Source organism: Halyomorpha halys, unplaced genomic scaffold (assembly GCF_000696795.3).
Source record: "Halyomorpha halys isolate HHAL.00 unplaced genomic scaffold, Hhal_1.1 Scaffold910.1, whole genome shotgun sequence".
Taxonomy (NCBI): domain Eukaryota; kingdom Metazoa; phylum Arthropoda; class Insecta; order Hemiptera; family Pentatomidae; genus Halyomorpha; species Halyomorpha halys.
This window is the reverse complement of record NW_027106583.1, coordinates 75,927-92,226: the sequence shown is the minus strand read 5'-3', so window position 1 is coordinate 92,226 and position 16,300 is coordinate 75,927. Positions and strand designations below refer to the sequence as shown.

Sequence of the window (16,300 nt, the reverse complement as noted above, 5' to 3'; positions counted from 1 at the left end):
GAACATAATTTAATAAAACTTGGATGTTCCTCTTAGGAGCCAGGAAGCTTTATGGAAACTACTTTGGTGTCAAATTTTATTATATTATGAGATAATGAGGTTAAAAAGTATTTGAAATGTGTTGATTTGACATGAAATCAATAAGTTCAATTATTTTGTCAATCTGACTTCTTTAAAAGCTCTAATTTTAATTTTTTTTAATTCAAATTTTTTTTGTATTTTGATTTTACGAAGCTTCAGCTCCTCCACAATCCTTTCCTTTTCAAATTCAAATTGCTCCCTATCCAAGGCTGTCTGCTAATACCTCTTCTGTTTTTTTTTCTCTGTTGTATTATTAAAGTTATCCATTGTGATTTAATAACTGGGATATGAAATAATAACTAGCACAAACAGGAAAGAACTAACCTGACACAACAAACAAAAATGGTGGCGAGCTCAACTGGTCTATTGTGTGATGTCATTCTCCATTTAACAGACTCTCAGCCATGTCACATGTTATTTCGTTTTACTACGGCAAAAGAAGGCAATTTTTTTCCATTTAACACGCTTTAACATGTTAAACTAAAGATCATGAATACCCCTAGTATACAAAATAAATCATTTGTCAAAAAAAAAGATGATGCACTGGAGACACACTAGAAGCAATAATAAAAGGACGGAGGAGAGAAGGAAATAAAAACTTTTCTTCCTAAAAAATAAGTTGACTGTCTCACTGGGACAGAGCTGCAAGATTATAAAGGTATTCATCTCTATCATCTGTTAAGAAATTTGTCCACTCTTCAATAAATTATTACACAACTATTAATTTGTGTTTTCCCACATTTAGTAGGGAGTATAAGAATGAGATACGAGGGAGAACGAAAAAAAATATTTACAAAATAACGTTTTTATAGGAATATAAATTGTAAATAAAACTTTTAATTTAATTTAATGTTTTATTAACCAAGTATTAGTAACTGTAAGATAAAAATATGTATTTGTGTTCAAAATGTTGGTTACTTTTGCACAGTAGTGAACATAAATGTCAATGGACTTCATTTTACTGTCTTGGCTCTGGAAAAGAATTTACCAGAGATCTTTCCTATAAACGCATATAAACATGTGTAATAAGAGTAAATTATTTAGTGGAGATAGACAGCTCCAAACGATTCGATGCCTGTAAAAAAAAAAAAAAAGTGAAAATATTCTATATTTTATCTATGAAAATATATTATATTCAATATCAATATAATTAAGCAAATGGAGGAATTGTGTCAGTGTTAAAAGAAAATGGTGTATTCAAAATTTCTCTAAGAAACACTGTTGAAGATTTGTACTTCCCTAAACTTCTATCTAAGATAATGAAAAAGCTTTAAAATGAACCTTATGTTTGTGTGTACTTATACTAAGAGGTTAGAAAACACTGTTCTAGAAAGAAACAATATATATTTTAAATTATTGAGTTAATCACGGACTTGGAAGATTACATCCAAAAGGTTTACGTAAAACTTCTAAATGAGCAAGACGAATTCATTAGTAAAAGATTGACGTTTTCATCAACCAATTATTTATGTTTACATTTGACAAAATATAAACCGCTAGGCCAAACAAAGTATATTGATCTACCAAAGAAAGTAAAAGACTAACACTTCTAATAAATGTCAAAAATATGAGAAACGATTTGCGATTCTCAGTGAAATTTTCATATCAAAAGACCCCAACTCTTACTTAAATTTTGAATTTGCATATTCCTTCAAGTGTATTTCTTATCCAACCTCCCTTAAAGATATCACACAATTTAAAAATGTGAATGATGTGTCCGTCAACATGTTTAACTTAGATAAAAAGAATCAATTTACCCATTAGGAATCAGCCAAAAAACAATTATGTTAAAAAGACTGAAAACAGCCACTACTGTCTTATTAAAAATCTATCTCATTAAGTAAGTTCCCAGATATCTGATTCGGTTATCTAATCTGTCGATGATGTCTATTCCTAGGTAAATGCAGACGGGTAAAATGGACATGAACGGTTGCTAGATTAGTCTACTTCAAATTTGCTGGCAAGCCCCATTCTATCGGCCTACTACTATGTTTTCATGATCCCAATCATGTCATTAACCCATTGCATTGGTATAGTGAATCAGAGGGCATTGCAAATTCTTTCCGTAAACACTATATTGATTCATTGTAACATCCTCGCCATAATCTTCAGAGTACAATTTTATCGCACACCCTACCTTTTACAACTACCAGCATTATTGTAAAAGATGATAAAAAAGTTAAGATTAAAGTACAAAACTGTCATAAGAATCATGGTAATAAATTTTATAAAGAAAATTTTATTGATTTAATTAACTGTTTTAAAATTACCTTATCCATTTTCATAATTACCATAATTAAACATTAAAATTGTCTTTCTTTATCTGCCATAAAATAATCGAGATTTTTAATTGTTAGTGTAGTTTCTACTTAGACAATTTTAAAATATCTATACCATGAGACATTTATCTCCTAGGGTTTACGATATGTTAAATAATTTTCCTTGTATTTAGTTGTTAGTATCCATAGAAAAACAAACATTAATTTCTGTTCTATTTCCTCAGGTGCCTATAATAAGGAGGTTCATAAGAAAATGTGACTGCTGCAGTACCAGTTGTAAAAAACAGAATAAAGCTAGTTTTTTTAAGTGCCTAAGATTCTTGAGATATTAAGATGGTTGGCGATTCTTAAAAAAAAAAAAAAAGGCTGCTTGTTGACAAGAATGAGCGAGCAGTTAATGAAAAATATATTAATTATGAGCTGAGCTTAATTTGAAACATGAACTTATTATAAAATAGGGAATGGTGGTGTATTCCAGCACCAGAAGTCCAGAATGTACAAAATAATCAGTTTCAGCCCCATTGTAATTAAGAAATTTTCTACCGCTAATGTGTATCACCATTTCTTTTATTTAATCACTATATTTCATTGAATATTCATATCACTGTTACTATTTAGTGGGCATACTAAGGAGTTGAATGATGTTCTTTCTCTAGGCATCCACTAATTTTCTCATCCATAAGGTTTTCCTTGGTGTTAACCACAAGATTTTGTAAGTAATCAATAGAAAATTAGGTATGGAAAAAGTATATGTCCTTACCAAGTGTTATAAATAAAACATATTTAAGTATATGGAAGTTTTATTACTTGCCTATGCCAATATTTTTAGCTGTTTAATTATTGCTTCAACTATTATAGATGGTCTAATTGGAATTTCTATGTTTTTGATACTATGTTTAAAAAAAAAGTCCTTAAATATTTTTTAAAAACTTTTTTTTAGGAAACAAATATTTTTTAAGTTTTACTACATACTAACATTTTCCTTCTAATATTTCTATAATTATGAATAGCAATGAGTTTTGTTCTAAATTTGACTTGTCAAGATGGTTGTGCTAGATCTCACTCCTAAGAAGGGTAAGTCTAGATTGAGTGCCAGCTCCAGACCTTATGACTGGATAGAAGCTATAGGAAGGAGGAAAGATCCTGAGTAGACAGAAAAATCAAAGAAAATATACATTTCACAAAATACAGAAGTAAAATGTTCTGATCCACTATGCACATTGTATTAAATCCTCTGCCTCCCAGTAATGTGCTTCCAGTGGAACAGGTGTTCTTTGCACTGAGCCCTTCAAATTTGTTCCAAGTGAATTTTTGGTTTATCATAAGCCATGAAGAGATACTATGTGTAAGACATTAGCTTTCAGTGGATCAGCAGATTGTAATCTTTATTAATTCAAATGATACATTTATGAATATCACAGAATGTTATATAGTTATAAATATTAATATGGGGCAAGCTGGAAGATCGCTTATTGACCGTGTGGAATAATAAATGGAGTATGATCCGGGTGCTGCCCCAGACCCATATTCCATTTAATAATATACTTCGTTTGTCTGATAAGGGTAGTTAGTTCCGGTGTTCTCTAGTAGACATTCCGTGTTGTGGACAATAGCGGTTTAAGCGGCTGTATTACGGTATAAACCAGTGGGTAGCTGTTTCGCTAGACTTAACTTTTTTCATGGTTTTGTATACTGAAGTGTCTGGAAATATGATTTCTCCTTTTATCAGAATTAAACTACGTTAACTAACCCTAGCCATCTTTACATATTAAGAAAAAAATGACCTACACTTCAGTAAGCAGAATTTATAAATCAGAATTAAGCAAAATATGTTACTGCATGCAAGTGTATGTGCGATTTTTTCATGATGATGGTTGAAGTTAAAAGAAAGAACATAATGTTAATTAATTACTTATATATTAACTTTCAGTTTTAAGTAAAACAATTAATTGATTACATATACAACAAATAAAATTTCATTGAAAGAATTGTTAAACTTTTACAAAATAAATAAACTTAGGACAATTTCACTTATTACTTGAGATAACTTAGCTATTATATGATGGATATTACATTCTTCATCTTCTACATTATATATTAAATATGTTAGAAAATATAAATACTTCTGAACATTAACTAAATAAATACTGAATAAAGTAGACTCATTCATGGCTAAACTCTGTAAGCTTGTAAAGTGTTTCTAGGTTTTATTATCGTTTATCAATTCTAAGATGTGAAAGTGTACCAACATTAATCACTTTATTTTTTAATATTTCATTTCCTCTACTCCACAATATGGGCTTAATTATTATGACATTAGTTAAACTATGCAATAAGAAAACTAAAACTTATTAATCGTTTACAGTTATCTAATTCTTTCAATTAGGATTAACATTAATTAAGTTCACATTGACAACTAACATATTAAGGAGCCATTTGTTTGTAATTAATTTATGTATAATGTCATTGTTAATATAACGAATATATTCATTTCACATGAGCTGTTCTATTTATTTGACAGTACTTCAAACGGTTTTTACTTTTGATTTCACTCTTGCACTGTATTTCTAGCTGTGCGTATTAGTTTTCACCTGTTTATACAGACTGTATACCACGATGAACATATAACTCTCCAGAGCTGAAACAATTAAGGATATCACAATTAGTAAAACAATTTTAGAAATACAAAATTTAGTTATTAGGTGATGCATCGTTGCTTAACATAGCGGAATCGTTTAGAGGTAAAATTGATCTTTCCCTTAGAATTAACTACGATAAGTATACTTTAACATAATTAAGAGGAATGTATACGGATATGAATTTGCAAGACATTTTTAGTATCAATAGGAAGTTATTGAAACGCTATATGGCATTATGGTTATAGCAAGAGACGCATTTTCTCAACTACCACATGTGGCTAATAATTATCGTATATTTTTAGATGTTAAATCGTGTTTTGCAATAAATTTTTCTTATGTAATGTTTGTTTCCCAAATTATCTGTATGGTGTCTCGCAGCCCAAATTATTTTTTTTTTAGGCTTTTCAGAAAATCAATCGGCTCCTGAGGTAGTAATTGTGATTGTGGAAAAAGCGTGAGAGAGGAATTACCCGCGGACAAAACGAATGTTTTCCGAAACATTTGTGAAATGGAGGACTGTAGGACTTACAAATAACTTTAGCAAGATTATCGTCAAATCAAATATTTATATACAAATGGCATTACACAATCTTCTCGTTGTAATAATCTAATTGTTGTATTGTGGAAATGATTCTAACTTTTCGTAATAAGGCGGTTTTCTATCCTATTCACAAGAAGAGAGACATTCCTGCTTCCATCAAATATTGGGGGTCCTCTCTTCTGTCGCGTGCCTATAAAAGTTATTCTAATAAATTAGGCCAAATATTACTACTTCATGTTGAGGCCATCGTGAGTGAATTTCAAAGTGGCTTTCTTAAAAGTAAGTCTACTAAAAAATATTAACATGTTACCCCCATTAGAAGACAATTATTTATTTTATTAAATCTGTAAATGTCATTGCGTTTGTTATTAACTTTTCTTTTTCTCTCTTCTAAAGAATTATCTATCATTTTTATCTATTTATTTTATTTTGTTTTTTATCTAAATATATATTTTTTTATAATTCATCGTTATTATTCAATATTTATAGCGTTGTAAATAGTTATAGGTGTCTTTTGCACGAGACTAACCCCTTCACTTCCCATAATCAATTGTATCAACAAAACAAAAAATTAACTGTTGTTCTGTTATGTTGCCATGTTAGGCCCACAAGTCCGATCTGGTATTAAATAAAATAAAATAATACAAAACAGATTTCCGCCTTATGAACCATACTAGAGTATGGAAGACCTTGGATAAAACCATTAATCTTATCCACCAGGTAAAACTTAAGGTGACTTGTATTGAATGAAGTGCGTGTAAGATGTAAGGATCTATCTTAATGATTTACCTCATATAATGGGGTTTGACAAGGTAACTCCTTAGCTTGTTTGATTTTCAATATTGGTTTGGAAAAAGCTATAAGAGACTCAATGATCCAAACCAGCGGAAAGTATTTTAATTGGATCGTACAAATTTAGGACGATGACGATGACCACGAAATTAAAGGGAAATCCAAAGCTGCAGCAGAAGCATTCCTTGCCGTGAATGGTACTGCTTGGAAGTTAGGACTGATAGCACTTATGACTGTAATATCTCTAAAACCAAATATGAGTGCTGGTTAAGTTAGGTATTATAATGAAGGTTATGTTCAGGTAGGTCTTTATTCCTTGGTACGACTTGTCTGGTAGACAAAGGTGTCATCTTTGTCTACCAGACACTTTTGTGAAATTATTTCACTTTAACTGGTAATTTTTTTTTTCTGGATCTTACTGGTATATAGACACAACTTTTTATGTATTGTCCCTGAAAATTTTGGAGTATTTTCGCTCAGGATATGAATTGAATGAATTCCAGATGGTTAGGCTTTAACATCAGTTACTTTTGTGAAATTATTACAATATAATTTGTAAAATTTCGCTCGTGGAAAATTCATTATGTTTAACCTATATTTTAGTTGTGATAGCAGGAGGAATGAGAAAAACTTAATTTTCTGCTTTGTGAGTCTTCTGAACGCGTATCCAATTGGCTTGGATTAGACAAAAAGTGGAATGTTCCTTCGTCTCAATAATAAATATATATTTCATTCTAATAAAAGATATATTTCATTCAATTAAGAAAAAATTTCCTCAATCAAATTCCATATTGCAATCCAGGAATAATAAAATCGTCAACAAATGCTAAAAACGTGACGTTTCATTTTATTACTTCTAACAATGAGAGGCAGTTGATTTGTTCACGGGCCCAAAATTGTTTTACTGCTTGGGATCCCTACATGCTTTGATTCAGTCCTGTTCTTTAATAGTCGTAATTACAAATCTTTCTTTTTATTATTTATACGGATGTTTTCTTCATAAATTGAAGTTTCCCTCAGAAAAATTCTTCTCAGTTATATCTCCACCACTTCTCTCTGATCATCGCTTCTTTTTCCGTCAGTCCTCAACCTGCCATGTCTTTTTGGATTATCTTTAATTATCCATTTTAAGATTACCATTTCTATCTCCTTTCTTTCATTACCGCCAGTGCATTCTTTCTTACTTCCTCTATCTAATAGTCTCATTTCTGACTCGCTGCGTTCTAGAGCACATTAAAGAGCATTGGATTTAGCATACAAGTAGCATTCCGTTTGTTTATCACTCTTTTTTTCAATTACTTGTTTGATCAAAGGAAGCAGATTTGACAAATCTTTTCAATTTCATTGTTTAATGAATATTTACGTTTTGTTTTTTATTTTCTGTAATAAACTTTTATAATCAATGAAGAAAAAAATTAACTCCCTTCAATATTACTCTTTGTCGATTTGAAGTTTTACGTTCCAAGGAAATTGAGTTTTATAAAAATTAATTAAAAAACTAAAGTCCGTCCACCGTCCGTGACTTCTCCAGGTCTCCTTGTCCGGTATGTTTTATTTATTTATTTTTATAATCGGAACTTAAATCAGGTCAATCTAAGATCACGTAACTTGGTAATACCATCGGCCATTTTATTTTGAAATAGCGATCCATAAGAAATTTCTCTTTATACCCATTAGAGAAAAAGTATAAATCGAATTAGAATAATTAAATAGAAGCCTAAAAATATGATTTTCACCGCTCTTCCCTAAGACTATAGGGCTGGTTTCTTTATATTTGCCATCGAATTCATACATAACCTTATTTATGATCACCTTCCGTTATTTCTTCGGATCGACCACATTCCGAAATGTGTTTTCTGATCATTATACCAAAGCTTAAATAAAAAGGAGTTCCTGGTTTTTTTCCAATATAACTTTACGTTGTAGGCAATTTGGCAATAATAAATAATAGTGTAATAATTTTCAGCGAGTTTTACTTAGTACTAAAATTTAAGTTATAGATTATTTAAATTTGTTTCTTACCGTATTACATTTTATTCTTTATTATTTATTACTGTATATATTATCTTCTCTCAACTGTTTATATACTACAATATTTATAATAAAAAAAACAATGTTAAGAAAAAACTATTAATGTTAACTACTGATTTTCGTTTGAAAAATAAAAAAGAATCTACCAGCAGAGTACTTACCAACATTGAATAGCTGTAGAAACATGTCTATCGTCTTGTGCCCAATAGCACGGACAACAATATATATTCCAATGTTGAAGATCCCGAGGACGATTATTGTCGTCTTCAGAACCAACCATGGCTCGAAGAAGACACTGTCCCTCTGCAAGATAGAAATGTAAATAATAATAATGTGTATTGTTGATATTTACTGAGCTCCAAATGCCAATATAAGGACATTATCTAGGTATTTTATTGATTTCATTGAGGAGTTGATGGTGATATATGTGATTAGGAATGGTATACAACAAAGATCCCCAAGAATAAAATAACTCTTCCTACTCCCTTTATATATAAGTAAACTCAGATTTACAAAGACGCTATCTGGGAAGTTTCTTAGAGCGCCAGTTTTTGAGAGGTTTCGAGAATTTGAGCTGTGAAAAATAAAATTGAACTAAAAAATAATTAAAGCAGTGCACATGAAAATATATTTCTTTAGACTGAGGTGGTTGTGTTAGATCTGACTCCAATGGATTATGTTATGAACTCTTATGTGGAGATATCCGTTGTGAGATTTTTTTTTACTGCGAGTGTAACGAGCGTAAGTCGACAGTAGTGATAAAATTAAAGCAGTGACAATAACAATATAAGTAAGTATTTTAAAATTTTAATTTCCCACCGCTCGAGCTTATTTGTGCAAGAGTACCGTACGTATTATTTACATGAATACAGGAAAGACCGTCTGTGAAATAATAGAGTGTCCAGAAAAGATTTTCGTAATTAATGGTGGTAGGTGATTTGCTACATGTTTTAGCCAATTCTGAAGACGGAAGATGCATATTAGTGCTTTGGAACCATTTTATCCAAAACTATTTTATTTTTTTTTTCTGACCCAGAAAAATAAGATCAACGAATTAAATATATACAAAAGAAAGAAATGAATGTATAGATGCAGGCAAACTAATACATCTTGTTTTGCCAGTGTGGCATTATAAGATAGGCTGCCGGGTCCGCTGAAGGCGGTGTCATCAATGAATGCCTTGAGCTTGAATCATCATTGAATGCCTTGAGCTTACTAGGAATAGGCTCACGGCAGACTCATGCCACTGCCTTCAGCGGACCCGGCAGCCTATCTTATAGCTAAATAATTACACTAAAATATTTAATATTAGGTTGTTGTTGTTAAGTGATGGGAAAGGGAGTGTCATAACAGCTGAGCGCAAATTTTGAAGTTGGATTTAAATATTTTTGACCGCAGCAAACCATCTGTAATGTAGTAATCTATTTATACGAATTCGTTCTTTTATTTTATAGATAATTAAATCCACATCACTGTTTTAACTCTTTCCATCTTAGTTTTCCTTAAAATTTGCACAGGTTTGGTGTAGGTATCCTAGCCTTTTTTAGATTTTACTTAATACTCTATTTGTATCAAATGATGGTGCATCAGTTCCGCGATTTACCTACTTCTATCAAAATGGTTCCATCATTATCTTACTAGTACCAAAAGGGTTCCGTAGCCAAAAAAAGGGGGCCCCTGGTCTAAGACACCGAAATATTTGCCACATACTCTAGCAGTGAAGTTCATTACCTTATAGGTGCCGTAGAGAAGGCATGCAGAGAAGGCCACATTCCCGAAAATTGTCATCTGCAGAAACTCATCTCTGAAAAAAGCTGAAAAAATAAAATCATGTTATAGACATTGTAAGAATTGCTACTAAAGTAACTTTAATAAGGATGATTGGTTTAATAGGCTTAAGTCATTGATATATGAATTAGTTTATTTAAAAAAAAATGTATGTTTAATACTTTAAGAATATTCATATTTTTAATAGATTATTATTTAATTTATAATTTTAAAATTTTTTTTCTTCAGTCGTTCACTTTTGGAGGGAAAGTATTAATACACAAATTAATACTTAAAGATAAAATTATATAATATTTGCGAAGTGATAAATTTCACGTCACTGAATACATACTTTACTTCAATAAGGAAAGTTTACTAAAAACTTGTGGAAGAAGATGAAAAGGAAATTGGGGGAAATATATTTTAAATTATAAACAAAAATGATAACTTTACAGATTAAAAAAAAAAGGAAAACTTTTATGCCACTATTTTGGTGATAAAGAAAAGCTGTAATATTTTCTGATCGAATGAATAGAAAAAAATAAAATAAAAAATTGTAGCAAATATTTCAATCTTTCCGTTTGGACTATGAATTGTTTTTTAACGCGCGGCAAGTTGGGTATGTGACTTGTAAAATGAAACTATGACCCTAGAAGAATTAAAATAACTCAGATATTTGGTTGTTAACAAAGCTAAAACTTATATTAATTTAGTTAGCCTTTAGCAACAAGGATGATTCTGACTTTTAACTAGAGAGACAATGGGAGTTGAAATCAAGAATTTTATGTTTTCGGTAGGTTGTCGATAGCCCAGATGTATGGACTCTGATTTAAAGAAGATTAATCTTACAACAGGTACATAATACAACAAGTAATAGATAAGAAAATTCTAATTAATATAGTCACCTGCGTTGAAGGTATCATTGTAGATCACACTTCCTCTATTGTACCTCCGGTATTCATCAATGATGTGAAAGATGAACACAGCCAGGAAGAGACCACCTATGATAAACTAAAATCGAAACAAAAGTATTCTTAATAATCAAAGTGCTAAAGTTCATAGCAAAAGAGTTATAAGGTATCAAACTTGCAGAAAAGTCGTGCGTATATTTAATTGGTATTTTCGGGTCTTAAAAAACAGAAATGTTTCTTAAAATTATTAATAATTCTAAAACTCTTAGGGAAGCTACTAGAATTCGAAGAATTTTTAATTTTCACCATCTTTCAGTATGAATATTTCGATAAAACATTTTTGGAGAAACTTTTTGTTGTTTTTTTAGAGTTCTGTCGATAGTACCCTTAGCCCCTCTAAGAGGTCTAATAATTATACACAATAATCAGAGTTCTAAAGTTGATAGTAAAAGGGTTGTAGGGCGTCAAAGTTTTACAAAGCGTGAGGTTGCCGTGCGTATCTCTGACATGTTTTTGGTTCAGCAATAGAACTATTTCTGTAAATAATTGAGAACTCTATGAGTCTTAAGAGTGCTACCAGAACTCTAAAAAAAAATTCAAATATTAGAAGTGACCGACTTCACAGAGGTCTGTAGTCTGTGTACAGTCTCCATAGGTCAATAATATTGTTAGAAATAAGAAGATGTCGTAATCCAACATTCATTTCACATGTGATGTATTGAGTATTGAAATGAACGTAATCATATTAGGTTTAAGTATACTTCAAAGCCACATTATAGCAAGAGTTTGAAAAAAATAATATGTCATCAAATATGAAACTAATTCGTAATATTCATATAAATCCCTACATGTTTCAAGCACTGTTGTAAAACAATGTATTTGACACCAATCGTAGATTGAAGATTTTGGCTTCGCCGGAATCTTTAGGGCTGATTTAACCGATTTTTAAAAAAAATCTGCAAGAAATTTCTATTTTTAAAGGAATATAGATACTATTAAATTGTGGTTAGTGACTTCTGGTTTAGTGTAATTTTTATTTATTTATTTAATACCAGATCGGCCTGGGGTTGGTATCAAGTTACCTTGATTATGGGGTGGTATAGTCTCATACAAAAGACATCCCTAACTATATACAATTTTGTAATGAAACAAAAAATTAAGATAAAATAAATAGATTAAAATAATAATTATTAATGAAAGATAAAAATAAAATTAATAACAAAAACAATAACATTTATCAAAATAAATAATTGACTTCTAATGGAAAAAAAGAATGTGAATTTAAGAAAAAGATGAAGAGAAGAGAAAAAGAAATTAAGATAAAATAACAGTTTAGAGTGACAATAACAGAACTGATAAATACAAAATTTATAACAAGATGTCATGAGCAGTCTTCGTGTTGTGGTTGGGTTTTCCAATTTGTAGGTCACACCTCCTTTAACTGTAGGTAACTGAGAGTGGAACTTTATGAACTTTTTTTTATGTAATCCTCTATTGTCTCTATTTGTAATTCTTGATGCAATTGGCTTACTACAAAAAGTCAATATTCCACAAGTAATAAAAATGGTCATGTATATAAATGATGATTTCCCTATTCTCGTTTCTCGGATAACGCTATGAACCATGCTCAATGTTATCATTGCTGGACCAAGGACGGGGTAACCAACCAGCTAGTATTGGTTTATAATTAACACATTGACTGTACAAAGTCAAGATTATCATAAGAATGATTTTTTTCTCTCCATTCTTTATTTATATATTGGAATACAAAAAATCATATAGCAAGGACAAAAAAAAAACAAGAAAAAATATAATATTAAATATATATATATATATAATATTTACAAAATATTAAATTGTCCAAATTTTCCCCACTTTACTGTTATTATTAAAAGATAGAGAAAGTGCAGCAAGCAAAAACAAAACTAGTGGAGAGATAATAACTTTTAATTTTTGGTTTTAATAAAAACAAAACAAATAAAACTGTCCTACGAAATTGCGATGAGAATTGGAATATGCAGGAAAAAAATATTCGTTTGACCTCTTTTAAGTTCCAAAACATTGGTAGTTCATATTGACTCACGATATGTACGAATCCTATGATCTTGGCACCAGTCTCGAGGCTGCAGCCACAGCAACTCTTCTCGACGACGGGTACCTTGAAGGCCATCCTGGACACGAAGACCTGAGATGGAACTGTTTTGTAGTACAACTGGAAGCGGACTGGGGTTTCTGCGACCTATCATCCTTGGCCTGCTCTCTGTCCAGATAACTCCTGATAGCCCTCCTATCTGGCTAAATTTATTTTTCGGCTTTTTTGTAACAAAGATTTAATTTTCTATCCTTTTTTTTACATACTCATACAATATTTGCAACTAAGCTTACAAAAGAAATTTCATGTCCATCTTTGGTTCAGATATTTATGAATAAACAAAGTTTATAATTGGTCTTGCAAACGTTGTTTTATAGTCTACTTGCTCTATACAGATTGTTATTGCCGACGTTCTGGAATTGCTAGGAAATAGGATAAATAAGGAGACAATTTTCGATAAAGTGATTTTGACAATCTTAAAGAATGTTTTTTAAATTGGGAACATAGGAAAATTGTTTAAACCAAACAACATAGAGTTCTAGATTTATGCTGAAAAAGAGTTTAGTAAAGGATTGATCACTTAAGATGAACTTTCACTGAAAAAACACTCATTCCAAACCGACTGATAAAAATTAACTAAAAAATAAATTTAAACTTCTGTTAAGTTACGCTGTTAAAAATCAACTCCTGTTATATATTACAAAATTCTCTTATTGACAATGACATCTTAATGATATTAATAACGAAATAGTATTGACTTTATTTGTCACAAATTTTAAATTTTTCCTTTTTTTTTATTTTGTATTTCTTTATTACCAGATCGGATTACGGGGTCTTTCATGGTTATAATGAACATTTTTTTAATCTGATTATTTGAATATGATTTTTTTTTTTTTTAACAGTTGATAATAGAGGTAAAGAGTATAGTCCTCGTGTAAAAGACACCCCTAACTATTTAAAACGCTTTAACTATTGGAGAAGTATGAATAGCGAAGATAAATTATAGAAAAGTTATCTAGCAAAAATAAATGATATTTATAAAATTAATAAAATAAATAATCGACTTGTAACGAAAAAATAATTTTCCCCACTCCCTCCCAAAAAAACTTATAATTTCGTTATTCGTTACTTTATCAAGCTAATTAGCAGTAATGTGTTGCCGTGTTAAGTATGGACTCATGGACAGTACTGTATTTCAGGTTTTGTCAAAATCTGAAAGAAATTGTCGTTTTTTTTTGTTTATGGTCGTTTACAGTTTATGGCATACTACTCAACAGAATTATTAAGTTTACGGTACTTATTCTTATTAGAATAGACCGTTAAGGAGTTATAGGCGAAAAAATAAGACAAAACCCTAATTCTTTACTTTATTATATTAATAAGTAAGAGTTTCAGCAGATCTAGAAATGCGTTCTCACATTAAGTGTGGTAGAAACTAATGTTTAATATTATCGCAGATACCTGTTTTATTTATGTATCGGACTCCTGTACTATTGCGAGTATCCATTCATTAGTTATTTTGGGTGGTAAACATGAATTCGGAGTTGAATGTGCTATATAAAAAAAAGATTTCACTTTACTTTCCACTCACATATTTAATTTAAATGCTATGTCAAATAGATGTTACTTAAAGTAGCGTTCAAAGAATTAAGCTTAGTTTTGTGTTGGCCTCTATTATCATTGTCACAATTTACTTTATAGTTTAGAAACTGTTTTGGCTGCTGTCAAAAAAACTCAAATAGCGATTAAACTATTTATTAAGAGTCAACGTTTCGCTCCACTTTGTAGAACTTCATCTGGGCTAAAAAAGATACAAACAACTAAAATAATGCAACAAAGTAAGAGAATCGACAACACAAAATAAAAGTAAACTAAGGTGTGGTTAAATATGATTTAAAAATTGTAAATTAAAGAAAATAAACATAAGATGTACAGTGAAAAGTATAAATAAACAAGAATTACGAAAAGGTAATAGATAATTAATAAAAATGGATGTTAAAACAAAACAAAATATAGAGATACAGTACACACTAAAAGACGGAAAATAAGAGTAGAATAAAATTCAAGAAAACTAAATAATAATAACGAACAATGAACCGGAGACCCACCTTTCTGAATAGAGGATGGCACAAGATTAAGCTAAAAGTGGATGCGAGGTACCAAATTGGTAGGAGAGTAGTGGAATTGACTGTTAACAAATACATTACATTTGAAAGAAAAATAGATATATTTTTATATAGGCGATATGTAATGTATATGTGTATTATGTAATATATACTTTTTTATAAAGGAAGTCTGAAAGTCAGCCATCAAAGAAGTACTACGGGCTTGGAGTTAATCAGAAGTTGAAATAATAAAATTTTAGAACCCACTTACACTGGTTTGCCTTAGAAGAATAATGAGTGTTTACTCATACATATATGTTTTGTTTTACACTTTTTGGACATAAGTTTTATTTTTGATGCAAAAAATTTAATGCTTGAACAAAATATCTCATATTATACACATATAGGTTCAGGTATGCCAGTATTTATTTATTTTATAATTTTTTCTTATTATATTTATAGTTTAAAATTGAAAAATTAAAAGCAATGCATTGTATTAACTTATGAAGAGTCAAATCCAACCTAAAAAATAGAATAAAAAACAAGTAAACCCAAGTAACAAATATTATTGGAATAGTATTGGCTTCGGTAACTATGAAAAAGTCTTTCTATAATAAGTTTATTGTAGTTTTCAACATGGATTTCCCATCATTTCATTCTTCAGTCTGACTTTATTGTGACTTGTGGGTATTTTAATTTTATTTATATCATTATATTATATTAATTTCATATATTATTTAAAAAAAAATTAAACAAAAAATCAATTGGTCTGATCAATATGAATTTACCCATACATTTTTAATAAAACTTTTTAAATGCTTTCTACATTGGCTTATTACTTGTTAATGGTATATCTGTATGTAAATACATGACTGAAAAGCTGAGCAGAAGACATTTACTAATGACGTGCTCTGTGAAATTTTAAGGGAATTTAAAGAAGGAATTTCACTTGAAAAAATAAAGAGCAAGGCACTATGCAGAGTGCCATATATATATATTCTTAATTTTCGAAATGTAACTACTACAACCCCATGGCATGGTGGCATGAATGATATCATCACT

General features: G+C 30.1%; 2 protein-coding genes across 3 annotated transcripts in view; one reads left to right on the top strand and one right to left on the bottom strand.

The window, feature by feature from the left end:
* LOC106687063 (KH domain-containing, RNA-binding, signal transduction-associated protein 2) overlaps nucleotides 1-3,152 on the top strand; it is a 39,370-nt gene extending 36,218 nt beyond the window's left edge. For both annotated transcript variants that reach the window (XR_010842755.1, XR_001344114.3), the window contains one exon: nucleotides 2,585-3,152. The gene's annotated coding sequence lies outside the window, so the exon portion shown is untranslated. The remainder of the gene's footprint in view (nucleotides 1-2,584) is intronic.
* Nucleotides 3,153-4,258: 1,106 nt separating this feature from the next.
* Nucleotides 4,259-13,284, bottom strand: LOC106687056 (uncharacterized). Its single transcript, XM_014430730.2, has 5 exons — nucleotides 13,125-13,284; nucleotides 11,036-11,141; nucleotides 10,095-10,177; nucleotides 8,525-8,666; nucleotides 4,259-4,998 (listed from the first exon to the last, which is right to left on the bottom strand). Exons 1-5 carry the CDS (start codon nucleotides 13,209-13,211, stop codon nucleotides 4,928-4,930), a joined length of 489 nt encoding a protein of 162 aa, XP_014286216.1. The 5' UTR covers nucleotides 13,212-13,284; the 3' UTR covers nucleotides 4,259-4,927.
* Nucleotides 13,285-16,300: the final 3,016 nt, after the last annotated feature.

Excerpts from the sequence above, each read along its gene's own strand:
- LOC106687056 (XM_014430730.2), bottom strand. The coding sequence starts at position 13,211 with ATGGCCTTCAAGGTACCCGTCGTCGAGAAGAGTTGCTGTGGCTGCAGC. Across the intron at positions 10,178-11,035 it reads CAATGATACCTTCAACGCAG|CTTTTTTCAGAGATGAGTTT; the intron begins GTGACTATATTA and ends TTATTTTTTCAG. Across the intron at positions 4,999-8,524 it reads TCTACAGCTATTCAATGTTG|CTCTGGAGAGTTATATGTTC; the intron begins GTAAGTACTCTG and ends TAATTGTTTCAG.